The 16864-nt window shown below is 42.1% G+C and overlaps 2 protein-coding genes across 2 annotated transcripts in view; one reads left to right on the top strand and one right to left on the bottom strand.

The window, feature by feature from the left end:
• Nucleotides 1–1006: 1006 nt before the first annotated feature.
• On the bottom strand, nt 1007–10339 carry PPP1R3D (protein phosphatase 1 regulatory subunit 3D). Its single transcript, XM_073683027.1, has 2 exons — nt 10077–10339; nt 1007–9979 (listed from the first exon to the last, which is right to left on the bottom strand). Exon 2 carries the CDS (start codon nt 9910–9912, stop codon nt 9016–9018), a length of 897 nt encoding a protein of 298 aa, XP_073539128.1. The 5' UTR covers nt 9913–9979; nt 10077–10339; the 3' UTR covers nt 1007–9015.
• FAM217B (family with sequence similarity 217 member B) overlaps nt 10179–16864 on the top strand; it is a 20018-nt gene continuing 13332 nt past the window's right edge. The window contains 2 exon segments of the mRNA XM_073683026.1: nt 10179–10871; nt 10948–11031. Of these exon segments, the coding sequence (XP_073539127.1) occupies nt 11020–11031 (12 nt within the window). The 5' untranslated portion in view covers nt 10179–10871; nt 10948–11019.

The raw sequence follows: 16864 nt of genomic DNA, 5'->3' as shown, positions 1-16864 counted from the left end.
GCGGTCACGTGTTGACTAAATGGGCACAGCCTTGCTCATTGCAAGTGTATTGAACAAGGCTAGATACAGTCTAGTAAGAATGTGGCCGGAAGTATGCAAATCACATACTTGTCTTAACATGACTGCCTGCTCGCCGCGCCGGAGAATCCTCACAGCGCGCAGTGCACGCAGTTTAAGGATTCACAAGTCTGCAGTCACATAGACTTGTAACTTAAAGGGGTTTTCCCACGAACAAAAGTTAATTTAAAAAATTAGCCGTGTCTGACCGTGTACAGAACATGGTCTGATCATACCACATCTCCTGGGCAGGGGAGGAAGCAAAATAGTATGTTTTACCTCACAAAATGAATCCTCTGCGATCCCCTGCTGTAATGTCTGTATTGTCTTTTGCTTCCTCCTCTGCCCAGGAGATGTGGTATGTTCCCTACACGGTCAGACACAGACAATTTTTAAAATGAACTTTCATTCGTGGGAAAACCCTTTAATGTACCTTTATGAGCTTTTGATATTTTGTATTGTACACTTTTGGCAAAAGTTCTATAACTCCAGAAGCCTTTTAGGTAATAAGAACATGTGAATGTCCTGGTACTGCACAGAATAGGGATTTGCACTGTGACATGTGAACAAACTGCAGTAGTAGTTACACAAAATTCTGAACCTGTTTGCCTATTTTCCTATAAATGAGAAGTCTTACAGAAGACAAGCATTTAATAACTACTCTGTTCAGAGAGGAAACACTGTCACAGAGGAATAATGCGCTCCCCTCTGCGCTCAGAACTTTACCCATTGCTTTATCAGCCGGCAATACTGTGTACTGTGACCTTTGTCACACAAGCAGCAGTTCCTGTGCATGATGCTAATCTCAGTGCAGCCACTCACACTTCATTCACGTAAACTGCATTGTTCAGACATCCATCTCCATAAGAGCCAATATACGGTAATATGATATGAGAGGTCAAGCACTGAGATGACAAGGCGCTTAAAAGATTTTCTGTGAAAAAAAGTATTTTTCAAAAACATGATCACTCTTGTAAATTAGGCTGTGGGTACACGGTGACGTTCGCCATGACACAAGTCACGCAGCCAAAGATTGCTGCTACTGCACTGCAGCATAATGAAAGTGAATGGGTTCTCATTGTGAACCACGAGGTACTGCAACCGCAAAAGGCAAATTGCAAAAAATCCAATTGGTTACACCTTTTTATGACTTGTCAAAATCACCTTGAGGGTTGCAATGCCGCCCCATTTACGTACATAATGTTGTAATGCAGTAATGGCACAGAGCGATCCTTTGCCACGTGACCTGTGTCACTACTGTCGCCACGTAACCCCTATTAGTCAAGTATTACAACTCAGCCCCATTGACTTGAATATCAGATGAAGAGGAAATCAATAAAGAAATAATACTGACTTACATATGAATATGAAGGGGTCAGAGACAAATCCTTCTCAATTTTGAGTCTGTAATCACCATGACAATTTTTTTTTCTATTTTTATTTCTAAACACTCAGATTTTTAGTTTAGGCATTGTAAATTTTTCTGATAAAGACGCATCGCTCTATATACTTAACCCTCAACTGGTGAGGTGGGATTTGCCACACCCCAGGGAATTTTTGTTCGGCTGCCATTCTTTGAAAAATGCTGGTATGAGGATACGTGTCTCACTAGCTTCCATCCATTTGTGGGTGTCAAAAATTTGTTATACTCATGTGTAATCAATCGCCAATAAGAAAACGATTAAAACAAACGTGATCTTTGCATTTTCTGTAAAAATAAGAGATTTCTAAACACTGGGGTATAGGAAACCCCACATCACAATTTGCGTGACAAAAACCCCACCTCACCAGTTGAGGGTTAATCTGATTCCTGTACACACCGGTATATATAATCAGGGCAATATCTGATGTATCATGGGCAGCGTTTGATCTGTGATTTTATACACAACAGCCGTCCCTTCATAAATCAAAGCACATTTCTCAGCTGCTGAAGCAGTAAGGGGAATTCTTCACAGTGACCTTTTATTTAAAGGGGCTGTCCCCTTTCGAAAAATGATTTTCCCATAGTCTGAGTTACCTTTTAAAGCTTTGTGTGCCTTCAATGAGCTCATCGATGTCTCTAACGCAGCCTAGGTCTCTGCTGTGTGGCTGCAATAGTAATGTCATGTCTCCAGTGCGTCAGCCAGTCACTGAGCTCAGTGGCTTGTGCAGTCTACACCGGCAGAGTCGCTGATCTCAGTGACTGACTGCAGCGCTGTTAACATCACATCACCTCTGCAGCCAAGCAATAGAGCTGTGGCGGAGACACAGAGCTGGTCCTGGGGAAGATAAGTAAAGCTCGGTTTGTTTTTTAAAGGTAACAGCCTCAAAAAGCTTTTTCGGAAAAGGATAACATCTTTAAAGGGGTATTCCCATCTCCAAGATACTATCCCAATATGTAGTAGGTGTAATGATAATAATAATATTTTTGATTCGCTATCCCACTTACCTCATGTGCAGGCAATACAGGACCTTAGGTATCCATGGTTACGTCCACTGATAAAGTGACAGCTAGTTAGATAGCTGCTAGTGGTCGTAACCGTGGATACCTAAGGTCCTGCGATGCCTGCACATGAGGTAAGTGGCATAGCGAATCAAAAATACTATACTACATTTCTAATTGGAGGTATTTGCTAATATTATTATTATTACACCTACTACATATTGGGATAGGATCTTGGAGATGGGAATACCCCTTTAATGATAGTCTTTTGCTATTTTGAAAACTGTCCTTACAACTGTACCTAATTATTTCTGTCCTGAACACACAGATAGGCATCTAGTACTTAAGGCATGCATAGAAAGATTACTATTTAATTTTACTGTGCAATCAACTATTAGGGCTCGCCTAGACTGGCGTATAGCCAGCGTATAATTCGGACGAGTGCTATCCGATGTTTTATCGGATAGCACTCGGCCCAATGTTATACTATGGAGCATTGCCAATAAGCGTTTATTTTCTAATCCCGAGTCAACATGAGAAAAAAATCGCAGCATGCTGTGATTGCATTCTATAATGGTATCGTATCACCCATACAAGTCTATGGGTGCGTGCAAAACATTGGACTGCACTCAGGTGTTATCCGAGTGCAGTGCGATTACCACAGACTCCGGCAATAGAGGAGATGGAGAAATTACTTCCTCCGTCTCCTCCGCTCCTGTGATACGACTCTCTCATGCTAGAAAATCGGAGCACAGTAGCATGACACTCGGCTCACACTCGCAGCAGAGTTTGAGCCGAGTGTCTTTAGCACATCTCATCCGATGCTCTACGCTAATGTGACCCCTGAAATGATAGTTTAGCTGTAGAGGTTTTAATTCAGTAGTTGCTACTGGCTCCAACACCTGTTGTCTATATTTCTACATATCTCTTAAAACCAATAGTGTTATCAAAATATCATAACACAATCGCGTAATCATGTATTGCGACCCAGTCCAGTATATTGTGGTGTCATGCTACTTCATGTTAGGGTGCCTGCAGACGAGCGTAGAAATTGGACAAGTGCTATTCGATTTTTAATCTGATAGCTCACTGACCCATGTTACTCAGTAGGTCTGTTCAGATGAATGTTTATCCTTCTTGGTCTGAGAGTCCGTGGGAAAATATTCGCAGCATGCACTACTTTCATCCGAGACTCACAAATTCAAGTCTATGGATGCGAGAAAAAAATCGGATCCCCCATGGACCATCATAGTGGCATCCAATTTGTACCAATAGATTTCTGTTATGAACCTAAGAAACTGTATGTGATCATGTACATGTTTTAAAGTAGTTGTATAAAAACGGATAGTACACGGACGTCACAGAGATGTAACACAGACATAAAAAACAAACATACGCATGGCACATGGATGAAAATCTGATGAAAATTAGAAAAAAAAATTGTCATATTTTCCTGTATGACACTTGGACCATTTTTCATACGCTCATCTGCAGGCGCCCTGAGAGGAATAATTAGGAGGCATAGGTATAGATTTTGAAGCAAAGCAGGGATGCTTCCAGCTACACCTTCGTATCAGTGAATACATACTCCATGTGCATGCAGACTCGTTAATGCAGTTTTCTCATCCTCATAAATGGGTAAAATTGCAAAGTACTTGTATAAACTAACAACTTTCAATTTACCTCCTATTAAAATTCCTCTTCGTTCTCAAGAGTGAAGGGATTTTTAATTCTGTTGTGTGCTGCTCGTTGCATAGTTACCAGCCGCCCTGCTGTCCCATTATGGCCTTTGTTATGGTCAAGGAGCGTGCAGGTTTTATGCTTTACAACCAGCTCTAAACCGCGCTAAACCTGGCCACTTGTTAAAGTGGTTTACTCATCCACATAAGGGCTCACATGACTTTATTTTCTGTCCGGGTGCGAGCCGACAAAATAACGGATCGCACTTGGACCAGTGTTATTCTATGGGGCCGTTCACATGTCCGATTTTTTTCTCAGAAAAACCCATTATGGGGAAAAAAATCACTGCAAGCCCGAGTTTAATCCGATATTTGGATCGCACTCAGTCATACAAGTCAATGAGTGCGAGGGAAATATCTGACTGTCCTCGGATGACACCTAAGTGCAGTCTGATTGTCACAGATTCACACAATGGAGAAATTGTTTTTCTCCATCTTCTCATCCAAGAGAATCAGATCACACTATGATCACAGTTTGATCAGAGTGTCATTTATATAATCAGTGTGATTCTTTCAGATGAGAGACTATACACTCGTAGTACCCTAGCCTAAATGTGCAAAATTGTAAAGTGCTTGTAAAAACAAATTTCCAAATTTACAGTAACTCTTATTAAAAATCCTCTCTGTTATCATGAAATAAAGTATTTTTTGTTACATTGTTTACTGCTCATTGCCTAGGATACCAGCCACTGATGTGTCCAATTTCCTAGGCAAGGAGCCTGCAAGAGGTTTCAGAGCCCCCGCAACGCTTCTCCTTTGCTTTAGAGGCACAGTTGCATCTGTTTAGGCAGGAGAGCGGTGCAGTGAAGATCTATCATGAGAACATCCCTTTGTCACAATAAGGCCGGGGTCAGACGGGCATATGTTCTCTCATGCGAAAGAATGTTAGGGGTCTTTCACACATCCGTCTTTCGAGTACGTGTTGTGTCCGTTTCCACACATTCCACACATACTGGAGACACTGACACACATAGACCCATTCAAATGAATGGGTCTGTACCGTGTGTCCGTGGCCAAAACACGCTGACATGTCCATTTTTTACCCACAGCACGGGCCGCAAAACATCCCGCACACATGCACACAGATGACACACGGATGACATCCGTGCGTCATCCATGTGACATGTACTGGCACCTGGGAATTAGCGGTACAGTTCGTTCTTCTGTCATCATTATCCCCTGCCGATGCTGAGATCAGTGTGAGCAAGGGACAATGTTGAGAGTAGTATTCTGACAACGCTGTGTCCAGCAAGTGTAAAATAAGAATAAAATAAAAAACATTAAACTCACCTTTACACCCAATTCCCTGCAGCCATTGTCCCTTGAAATAGAAATAAAATAAAAAACAACCATAATGTTCACCTGTCCGACATACTGTCCCACGCTGTAATCCATCTGACCGACAATTCTGCATCAGCATCTGCGGTAGCTTAAGGCAACCGCACACGCTGAGGAGAATGATGCGCTGCAGGAAGCGGGCCCTTGTACTGCGCTGAGCTCACTGAGTGACAGGACACCGCTTAGTGAGCTCAGCACAGTGCAGTGGCCGGCTCGCTGCAGTGGGTCATTTTCCTCTGCTCCTCAGCATGTGTAGTCAGTTGGATTACAGTGTGGGACACTTGTTTCATCTTTGGACAGGTGAGTATATGGATTTTTTTATTTTATTCTTATTTTTACAGGTTTTGGAGACAGCGGGAGCAGAATACTACTATCAACATTGTCCCCTGCTAGCGCTGATCACGGCGCCGGCAGGGGACAATGATGAGGGCAGCATTCAGCACCTGGCACTTGGGAACAGCGCTAACTGTACCGCTGACTCCCAGGTGCTGGTACTTGTGATACTGATGCAGCCCACTGTTGCCACACGTATCATACACACGGCTATCTCCGGTACTGTTTTTTTCCAGTACTAAAATATCCGGATGTGTGAAAGAGCAGTGGTGCTGAGAAGATGGAGAACTTAATGTCTTGGGTGGAAGGGCTAAAAATTTATGTTGTCCCAAGGCTAGCTTTCTATGCAAATAACAGTGCAAATAACAAAACCAGCCCTACTGGCCACTCCAGTGCCGCCTCTTCATTGCTTCCCATCAGTCTATGTTTACATGGTTACATCGTTGCCTTTACCTCTACACCACATGACCGCTGCAGCTAATCACTGAGCTCAAATGTCTCTTGCCATCAAATTTGTCATGTTCGCTCAGCTCAGTGATTGGCTGCAGCAGTCATGTGCCGTAGATGTGATGTCACCCCTGCAGCTATGTCAGCAAAGACTATCAGGGAACAGCAAGAGGTGATGTTGGAGTTGTGATATTTTGTAAGGAGATTAAACTTTGAGAAGATCAAGCTTTAAAAGGGAAATACCACTTTAGTCTTATAGCACTATGCGGTGAAATGCTACATTGCTGAAACAAATACTATAAGCAATTCTTTTGAAGTGGGTGATTTTTCCTTAAACATGTGACAGAACAAGTGGTAATACTTGAGAAGGCTAATTGGTTAATGTAGCCATGTAACTACGACACTGTGGCATGTTTGTGTAAGGTGCAAAGCACATGGTGCATCACATAGTTCCTCCCTTTATTCCTCCCTCCTAGTGATCAGTGGGGGTCCCTGTAGTTGGACTTTCATTAATCTAACAACTATCAGCCATTGCTTTAACGTAGTCACAATTTGGGGTCCCAGTTGTAGTTTGCAGCAACATGATTATAGATCAGCAATCCCTGTGGTAGACACTCCCAAACAATAGAAAAAAAATCATCCAAAAGTGAAGAAAAAGTTTAAAAACGTATCTAAAATTACAGCGCGTTTTGACTGCGAACAGCTTTCCCCAGGTGTCTGGAAAGCCTCAAGGATAATGATCTCATTATGAGGCTTTCCATACACACGAGGAAGGCTGCTGGCAACTGAAACGCGCTGCGATTTTAAATACATTTTTAAACTTTTTTTTTCTATTTGGGAGCGTCTACGACCTGGATCCCTCATCTCTGATTGCTTTCTGCTGGAATCCATCCTGGAGGATTTCCTTACAGCACATCAGGTCGGCTGCAACCACTCTTGCTTAACACACACATATATGGAGTTGTGCCCTGTCTGCACAACTTCATCAGGTGAGATACTTTACTCGCCATTATCATTTTGATTTCATACTTATTATGCTCAGAAAGCCCTACCTTCTCTCCCTTTCCTGCAAGGATTATCCACATATCATATATAAGCTACTTGACTATTAACATGTAGTCTTGGCAGCTCCAAACAGGCCTCTAGTTCTAACCACAGTGGTAGGCTCCAAAGCAAACGACCATCAGTGACTACTGATTTGTGTATGTTAGATGACATGTATATATTCTGTAATATGCAATGTCCTAAAGATTTTATAGAGGTGCAATATATGGATTTCCCCTGCGGAGCAGTAAAGACTTTGTATTTATTATGATTGTTGTGTATAGGCAGGGACATTGTACATTGCTTTATAGTGGGACTATACAAATACAAAAACTTTTCATAGTTTGCATAGTTTAAGATCATATTTGTAATAAAATACTGATTGGTTGTATCATCTGAGGTATTTGCATGGTAAAGACAAACTGTAGGAAATGGTTCACACTACTCAGATTTTTCCTGAAACTGTTTATGGGTAGCTGTAAAGGGGACCTGTCACTCAATTCATGCTGCCCAAACCACGGATAGCATGTATCAGAGGCTGGCAGCACGATTGCAGCCAGGTATTTTCTCTCGGAAACACTCTGACGTTTCATAGAAAACAGATTGAGGAGGCGGCTGGGGACTATAGTGAGAGATTTTACTAATCGGGCTTCTTGTCGCCCCACACTAATTGATCATATGTTTGTACGTAGCCATTGACCTGTCAATTAACTGTAGCGGCATGAGGATAACCCGGACTAACTCATCTCTCTACCTACAGTATCCATCTGGCTCTTCAAACCATGTCGTATCTGAAACAATGCAGAATTTAAGAGAAAAACATATCTAGCTGCCAGGCTCTGATTCATGCTGCTCGTGGTTTGGGCAGCATGAATCAAAGGTTTCCCTTTAACCTGAGATTTGTTTTAGACTACCCATGTTTTCTCCATAATACAAATAGAAATTGCTAATATGTTGAATCTGATGATTTAATTATCAAAAAAGAGGCACAACTGCCTCATAGTTGTTGAAGAAACCTTTGCAATGAACATTACCTGGAAATGATTCTTTCAGATCATATTTTTGAGTTTAAGGGGTTTTCCTCCTATAAATAAGGCTTAAATATGTGAGTCAACAAGACACCCCCTTCTCTGGACACAATGTCCTAGTGATCAGCTGATTTCCCCTGAAACTCCAGCAATGAGCTGATATCACTGTAGGGAAGTTTTGGCTGACCAGACAGATTTTTTAATAGGAGTCTTGGTGAATGCCATTTGACACCAAAATTTTACAATAGCACATCTAGCTGAGACCCTATGTATGCACAATGTTCCCTTTAATTAAAGCACATATCTGACATATTTATCACAAATTATTAAACACCTATAGCTGCTATAGACTTATCTAACTATAACCAAGCAACACCATTCAACAAATATTTCCTTGACAGCAAGTTACAGCAGGCATGTAAAATCATGTGCAAACCCCAGTGTTCAGTCCAGCAGCTCCATCCACCTGATCAGTCAGTGCTGTCAATGACACGGCTTATTCTAGATTGTGAGTGATGATCCTGTGTGACCTCAGAAGCCGCGGGCTACAAACCTAAGCACACATTATTGTATCCGGGCCATTTTCTCCAGTAGTAGATTGAATACATTAGATAAAATGGATCCAACTCTGCTCACAGTCTTTCGGCATTTTAAGTCTATGGCTTTTTGATATAAAGGAATAATTTTTCCCATAGTTGTTATCCCAATAATCTTTGCCAGCAACCTGGTACCTTATGGCAAATTGTACCACAGAGCAAATTTGCTGGAGGAAGGGTGGTAATGGAATAACAAAGGAAAATACATCTGTGGCTGGAACAACCGTGATGTCGCTGTTTTGCCAAGTAGCTTTTGCTTCATAATGAGTTTTCCAGTTGGTGAATGAATACCTCACTAAAACCATTTTCTCAAAGGCAAGATTTACCACTCGAATGGTGCCAGAAATGCCAAGCTCCTCCGAGCTGGTAACTTGCTCTAAGCAGACACAATATTGATGCAGACGCTCCAGAAAATCTCCACACTCCACAGGGTGTTTGAAGTCGGGCTCCAAATATTGGATGGAAACTTCGAAATCTTGACTGCAACACAAGTCCGAGTTGATGGATAACCGGGAGAGAACATGGAGAGGGATGGATGGGTTGTCACCAGTGTTGAATACCTTCACTTCAGCCAACTCCAAGCCAAGTGAATCAGCAAACCTGACTTTATGGCACTGAGGCCGACATTTGGCAGCACTCTTTCTCTCCGGAGAACTAGGCAGAGATTTAGTTCTGCGCCGCATAATAGGCCGCAGTTCTGGATCGCAGCTGTTGCTCACCTTTTTCTCTGTCCGAGGCGGCCGGCTTGATCTATGTTGCTCTTTGATAAAGGAAACTCTTGGCCCACCAAATCCTTCTGCCAATTGTGCATGTTGGTAAAGGTTATTGATATAACTTAAGCTGCGTGGGATGCTGAACTCCGCTTTTTCTTTGCGAGCCATTATAGAAGGATGCAAGGTGAAAGACATGATGATGAGTTGGAAATCTTTACATGCTGGGATTTATCCAGTAGCTTTCATTTCCCATTTGGCTGACCTGTGAAAAGTTGAAGGCAGCAGATACTTTAGTCTCAGAATCTGTACCAATGCTCCTCTAATTCCTGATCAGGAAGACTGCATGAGGGTTAACGCACCTTTTCCAATTCCGGGTTTAGCTGCAGCAGTCTGTTCACACCCCTAGGCTGGGAGGCACTAGCAGCAGACAGATGACCTTATGAATGAACACTCCCACCTTCCAGACAGCAAGCAGCATTGGAGGACCAGCAGTCACTGGACTGCAGTCAGGAAGAGCAGCTAGAATACAACCCAGCGCATTTCCCTTCTGTAGGGGAGGGCATGGTATTGTTTTGTGGCAGCTGTGTGAAACATGTCCTTTCTGGTGATTGGATCAGACAGGGCACGTTCACACTGTGCTGACCCAGCCTCCATAGGCGTAGAACCCTTCCTCATTCTGATGCCAAGAAATGGAATCTTGCAAAAGCAGTTCTTATCCAATCTTCTGTGTGCTAAATGGATTACTTGATAAAACCCGATTATATACAGCATGTAGTCACTGGGTATCAGTATGATGTAGACTAGGGATTCCTTTGAAACGTATACGTGCCCCCTGGCATGTTCACCAAAATGGATTGTAGGAAACGAGCAAGAGCAGCTGCAGAGCCATCACGTTACATATGTATGCTGGAATCTTACAGCTATGTGTGCACACTGCAAAAGCAGCAGAAGGCATTGTCTCAGGTATCAGCTCCTGCCAGCTATACTATGCCAGGCACAACCCATAATCCTCTGCTCTGGTAATGACAGCCCTGTCCCTTTGAGGTTGGAGGGGAGGAGTTGTGTGCTTTATTTACTCATCTCCCAGCGAGAATTTCACCGGTGACAGCACAACAAATAGTGGCAGGATAATGGCACATAACGAAGATGGGCAGGCAAGTAAAGAGTGCACATTGTGCTGACATTGTGTCTGTGCACAGGAAGTGTAATGTTATTATGTATCTTTTCTAGATTTTGCAATAGAGAGGCATATTTCCTGCAATCTGTGATGGGATCTGAGGTCCAGGATTGACAATTTATAGGATGCACTGCATGGTAATGTGAATGATGGTATCCTACATGCTGCGTCATTGCTGTAGACTGAGCATGGATATGTTGATAAATCAGCTGTGTTTTCTGTTCTCTCTCTTTTAATATGACAGTATGGTGCACATGAAATGAAGGGCTTGTTGTTAAGATTGTAGTCCAGTTTTCCTAAAGACTGAAAAATCATTATTATGGAGCTGCATTCATGTTTTTGCAATAATCAACATGAAATATCTATAATACATGTGAAGTATCCGCTGGTCATCCTCGAAAAAGGGTTGCTTTGCCTGATATTTAGGGCAGGTGCGGATGAGAAAAACGTATGCTAATCAGATTCTGATCAGCGTGGGATCCGTTTTTCTAGGATGTGGAGAATTAAAAAAAAAAGTTTCTCAATTCAGTCTGATCAGTCTGTCCGTGAAAATTGGACCACACTCGGCTGTCATTCAAGTGCGGTCCGATGTTTTCCATAGACCCATAGACATAAATGGGTGAGTGCCATCCGATTATTGGAAGCAATTCATGCATGCTGCAATTTTTTTCATCGAACCACTTGGACCGAGGAAAACATCGGACATGTACACGGCCCCATAGAATGACATTGATTCGAGTATGATCCGATGTTTTGATGGATTGCACTCGGACCAAAACTACGTTGTCTGCACAAGCCCTTAGTGTAAGTGATTTTCACACTGTTAGGTTCTAAAATGAATTAAATGAGATTTGTATTTTTAATCAAACCTTTTAGGCCTGTAATGTTTCCCACTTTTGAATGTAGCATACAGCAGCGACACTTGCTGATTTCAGCAGCCTGCCTCTTATATGTTTTTTTGTTTAGCAGTTGTGTAATATTTACAGCCATCAATTGGGAAGAATTAACACATTTTCTCCCTTACCACAACAGCACCATGAGAGAGAGGGTACGCCACTGGGAATGGAAACCTGGAGATAAATATCGCCTTCCCTAGCCTCAGTGGTTTCCTGTCTCTGTGGGACATACCTGGAAGTAACTGCCATGGTGCTGGAGCTCTCCTGAGCCTAAGGTGCAATCTTTTTTTGACTTGCCTTAGAGAACACTCTAAAACTGTGGGTTTGCGGTATAAGACTGGGTTCTCTGCTCCCTCTATCTTCCGCTCTCATGCAGGAATTCCTGACACTGAAGATCATCTACTTCATCTAAATAGCTATCCATATACCGTTGCTAGGCCTCGCATGGTCCTGTTTTTCCTAGGTGTTGGCCTGGTGAAGGACTTATTTAAGTGTAGCATCTGTACCAGGAAATAAGGGAGTTGATGATATAAGGTGGCAGTGGCATCAAGGGCCAAACCCAGACTGGCTTTAGATTATTTTATGCGGAAGTTCTAGATGAAGATTGAACTGTTGAGTCCTGGCCAATGTGTCAGCAATTTTTTTGTCTAGAAACATTGAGTCAATTTGAGGTTTTTGGTGATAGCAGCTAGAGAGATCTTCCTGATCCCATTCACACCAAGCGCATTCCTCTGGGTTGGTGTGTTATATTTGCTCCTTCGTATTACCTTAATATTTGTGTTTTTGTATTTTAGAGGCAAGGGGTGCACAGAAAGTCAGCAAGGAAAAATAGCCTTTCTAAATTATGTAACAAAAAACTTCCACAGTGTTATGAAAAATCTGGGCACACATCCCATATTGAAAAAAACTAAATAGAGTCCCCCTCCTTCTCATGTCTATAAAATCTATAGCAAATGAGGTTTGAAATGCTGTAAAGTCTTTTTCTAAAAAGGTAGTTATCCTGACTCTTTTTGCCATCTATACCTTGAAAGAGATGAAAGAAAGCAGAGAAGTGTGTTCAAACTTATCTTTTGATAACAATGACAATCTTGGTAAGCCTATATTTCCTACATGGAAAATAACTGGTTCAGGCACTACTATGAAGGTAGAAGGACCAGAGGAAGACAGGACTGTGTAGGTATTTTGTTTGACGGGTTAGGTATGTCATAGAGATTGAATAAAATGATACCTTGATATCTGCAATCCGATGTCTTATTCCAGAGAAATGCATGTTTTCTTATATGTAAATGAGCTGGTAAAATATATAGGCCGGACACTCATCCAGAGATTATTTTTAATGAAAGGAGGAGTTATCAGTGTGAGACAAGTAAGTAACACAGAACAGGAAAACTGAACGTTGTCTCCTTACAAACACATTTGCTGCAGCTCTCACAGCTCTGCTGTATAACAACAATGTTACAACCATGCTTGTCTAATGGAAGCTGAAACGGAGAGGAACCTGCAGGTCTGTCAGTTCTAATCACACTACTCTGCAGTGAGTTCAGGAGAGCAGAGAGCGGCCATTATATGTCTCACACAGGTAACACTGGTAACCATTGCACATCACACTGGTACCGTCTCCTTTTTTATACGATAATGTCTGGAGGCAGATTTTCATTGAGATCAGTGTCGAACTCGTAGCCTCGAACAGCTCATTTACATATAAGAAAAACGTGAATTTCTGTGTATTAAGACATCAAATTACAAATATTAAGGTATCATTTTATTCAGCTTCCTATGCCCTGCATGCCCATATAGACTGCTCAGAAGGGTTGATCCTATTGACAGATTCCCTTTAAAGAGTAACTGTTGTTTTAATTTTTATTTCATAAATCAATAGTACATATGAAAATAAGCAACATTAAAATATATATTTTCAGAGAAATCTGCTTACTCCTCCTGGATTAATCTTTCACTCTCAATTCACAGATAAAATCTGTCTTCAGATCTAAATACAGATTTTCACATTAACTGAGATAGAAAATGACAGCTGCTAATTATAAGATTCTATGGAAAGTGGAGGGAGAGGCATAAACAGACATTCTGCTAGCCACTCCATCAAATTCATCAACTAGAGCATTATGCCTCAAAAATTGGTCAGACAACATGGGTTCTAAGTTATCTCTTCAAATCAGTGTTAGATAATGATAATAATAATCTTTATTTATATAGCGCCAACATATTCTGCAGCGCTTTATAATTCAGAGGTTCATATAAAACATATATATATGTATATATATGTATATGGTCATATATATATACATATATATGACCTTTCGGCTAAAGTTGGAGATAAAAAGGAAGGTTTTCCCTTTATATTTTTTTCTGTCCTCCGAAACAATCTCAGCCAAGGCAAAGAGATAAAACAGATAAATGGAGATTCTACAAAAAAAAAAAACAGAGACTGGTCCCATAAGTCTGAATTCCAATATCACTCAGTTCAGACTAAAATTTTAAAATTTGAATTAGTTTCTTCTTCTCCTACTCGATTTGTGGAGACGGAATCCCAGTTCTCTTATCAAGGCAAGTCCACCATAAAAAAGAAACATTTTTTATCCCTTCTAAAAAAAAGTTCTAGCTCCTGTACCACCTGAAGAAAAGAAGAGGATTTCAATTCCAAACAAACAAAGAAGGGTGTTTGCAAAATTCTCAATTGAAAACCTTCAAACACAAGTTTCTAAAATATAAAAAAATAAAAATGGAAACAGTCAACATTTTGGTAAATCTTTTCCCAGCATGTTACCTGGCACCAAGATATTTGATGGATGCTACTATCGCATCCCTATATATGAAGAATGTAAAAAACATTTTCCGGAGGGGCGTGGCCTAGCACTCCATGTGAGCAGACTGCTTTCAGGACTCCTCTGCTGTAATCCTGATTTTATCCGGTTAAAAGTACCTCCAGAGTACCGATACCGCCCTGTACCGGTGGCAGAAGATCGCAGGAACCGGCCCTGACGTGCGGTGTAACTGAGGACTGCGGCAATGGTGAGAAGAAGGCAGAGGGACGCGGGAGCAGGGAGCCAGGCCCAAGATGGCGCCGACAGTGAGGAGGCAGTGGAGAAATCCGGTGCAGCTAATGTAGAATACACAAAGCGGCTTGAAATCACTGCTAAACTTGAAAGATTTGCGTGGGTGGACAGAGCAGCACAGGAGGTGGCCGAAGGGAATGAGGAGACTGGGGAGAAACTGGATGGAGAAGATCTGGAGGACTATGCAGTACAGGAGGGGCCAGAGGGAGAGGAGAGACGACAGGAGCCGGAAAGCATGATGCAGGAGACTCCTGAGGAGCCTGTAGTAGGGGAGCCCACAATGAGGGACATATATGATCTGGTTAAGTTTTGCAAAACTGCATTAACTACCCTTACAAAGAGTGGACAGTATAAAGGAAGAAATGATCAATATGAAGACAGCCATTAACAAGGCTGATACCAGAGTGGGGGTGGTGGAAGAAAGAGTGAGCACACTGGAGGACCAGCTCTCTAAGCTGCAGAAGTCCCATACTAACTGCCTGCAGCGGTGTGCCATTCTGGCTGATAAAAATGACGATTTGAAAAACCGCTCTGCCGGAACAATGTGCGGCTGGTGGGTATCCCTGAAAAGGCAGAAGGGACATTCTGCCTACACCATTTGTTGAGGACTGGCTCCGCAGTAAAATTGGCGCTAACAATCTGACCAAACTGTTTGCAGTGGAGAGAGCGCACCGCGTTTCCATGAGGCCCCTCCCTCCGGGTTCCTCCCCCTGTACCATCCTGGCCAGGATTCTTAACTATAGGGATAGAGACATTATCCTACGGAAGGCAAGAATGGCTAAGGATGTGAGTATTAATGGCCAAACAGTATCCATATACCCCAACTACTCTGCTGAGATTCAGAAGCAAAGAATGCGGTACGGTGGGGTGAAGAAAAGGTTGAGAGATATGGAACTGGCGTACTTTACTTTGTATCCTGCTAAGCTTGTGGCCTTGGGATCTGTTCATTTTTTTCCAACTCCGGATGAGGCCACCAAGTGGCTGGATTTGAACGAGAAAAAGATCAGAGCTGGTAAAGAAAGGGAGAAGTGAGAAGACGTGCTGACAGACTTGGCAAGCTGTATACTTGTGAAGTAGGAAAGATGCATGATGCTGTTATATAGAAACATTTTGTTACTTACTTCTAGTTTTCATGGTTAATGGAGGGACTGTAGATAGATGATAGCACATATAAGCGGAGGAGAAATGGAGGGATTGAAAGTAATTCACGGTTTTGAGATAGCGTTTGTAAGTTTGCTAGGTATAGAGTCACTTACTCTCTGGTTTAGAGGGGAGAAACATATTGGGAGTCTTTGGTAATGGTTTATTATGTTCAACAACAGTGGGGAGGCCCTTTAGGCTGTGGGTTAGTTCTAGGGTTTCTTGGGAGAATTATTGTCCTCTACGGGATTGGGAATGGATACGTATAGAGAAATATGGTGGGTGATAAGATTAAAATTCTTAATTGGAATGTAAGGGAATTGTCTGATGGAACACGAAGAGCGGCGATTATGGACTATATTAGGAAGGAGGGACCGGATGTGATATGCCTTCAAGAGACATATTAGATTAAAAAGAAAGTGGAGGTGTTGAAGAGAAGATTGATCGGTAGGGCATATCACTCCACGTACTCCTCATATGCCAGGGGGGTGTCGTTGTTGGTGGGAGCGTCCACACCCTTTGAGGAAATTGAAAGCCATATCGACAGTGAAGGCCAATACATTTTTGTAATCTGTAAAATTTATGAACAATTGTTATGTATAGTGGCCATGTACATACCACCTCCATACTCGGGGAAGAAGATCCAGGAGGTGATAAGAGTTGTACAAAAGGGATATGGGACTACTGTTATTAATTATTGTCGATTTTAATAATGTGATGGATGAGGGATGGGATAGGCATAAACAGGGAATAGGAAAAGGTGGCCGGAAATTGACATAATTTGGAACTATGTGAAAGAGCTTGGAATGGTAGACCTGTGGAGGGTAAGGATGTGGTGTGTTACTCCTGCTACTTATGGATCT

The sequence above is a fragment of the Phyllobates terribilis genome, unplaced genomic scaffold (genome assembly GCF_046119375.1).
Source record: "Phyllobates terribilis strain yellow unplaced genomic scaffold, ASM4611937v1 Scaffold_5__5_contigs__length_657084704, whole genome shotgun sequence".
NCBI lineage: Eukaryota > Metazoa > Chordata > Amphibia > Anura > Dendrobatidae > Phyllobates > Phyllobates terribilis.
Note: the sequence above shows the minus strand (reverse complement) of the source record. Positions and strands in the feature narration are given on the sequence as shown.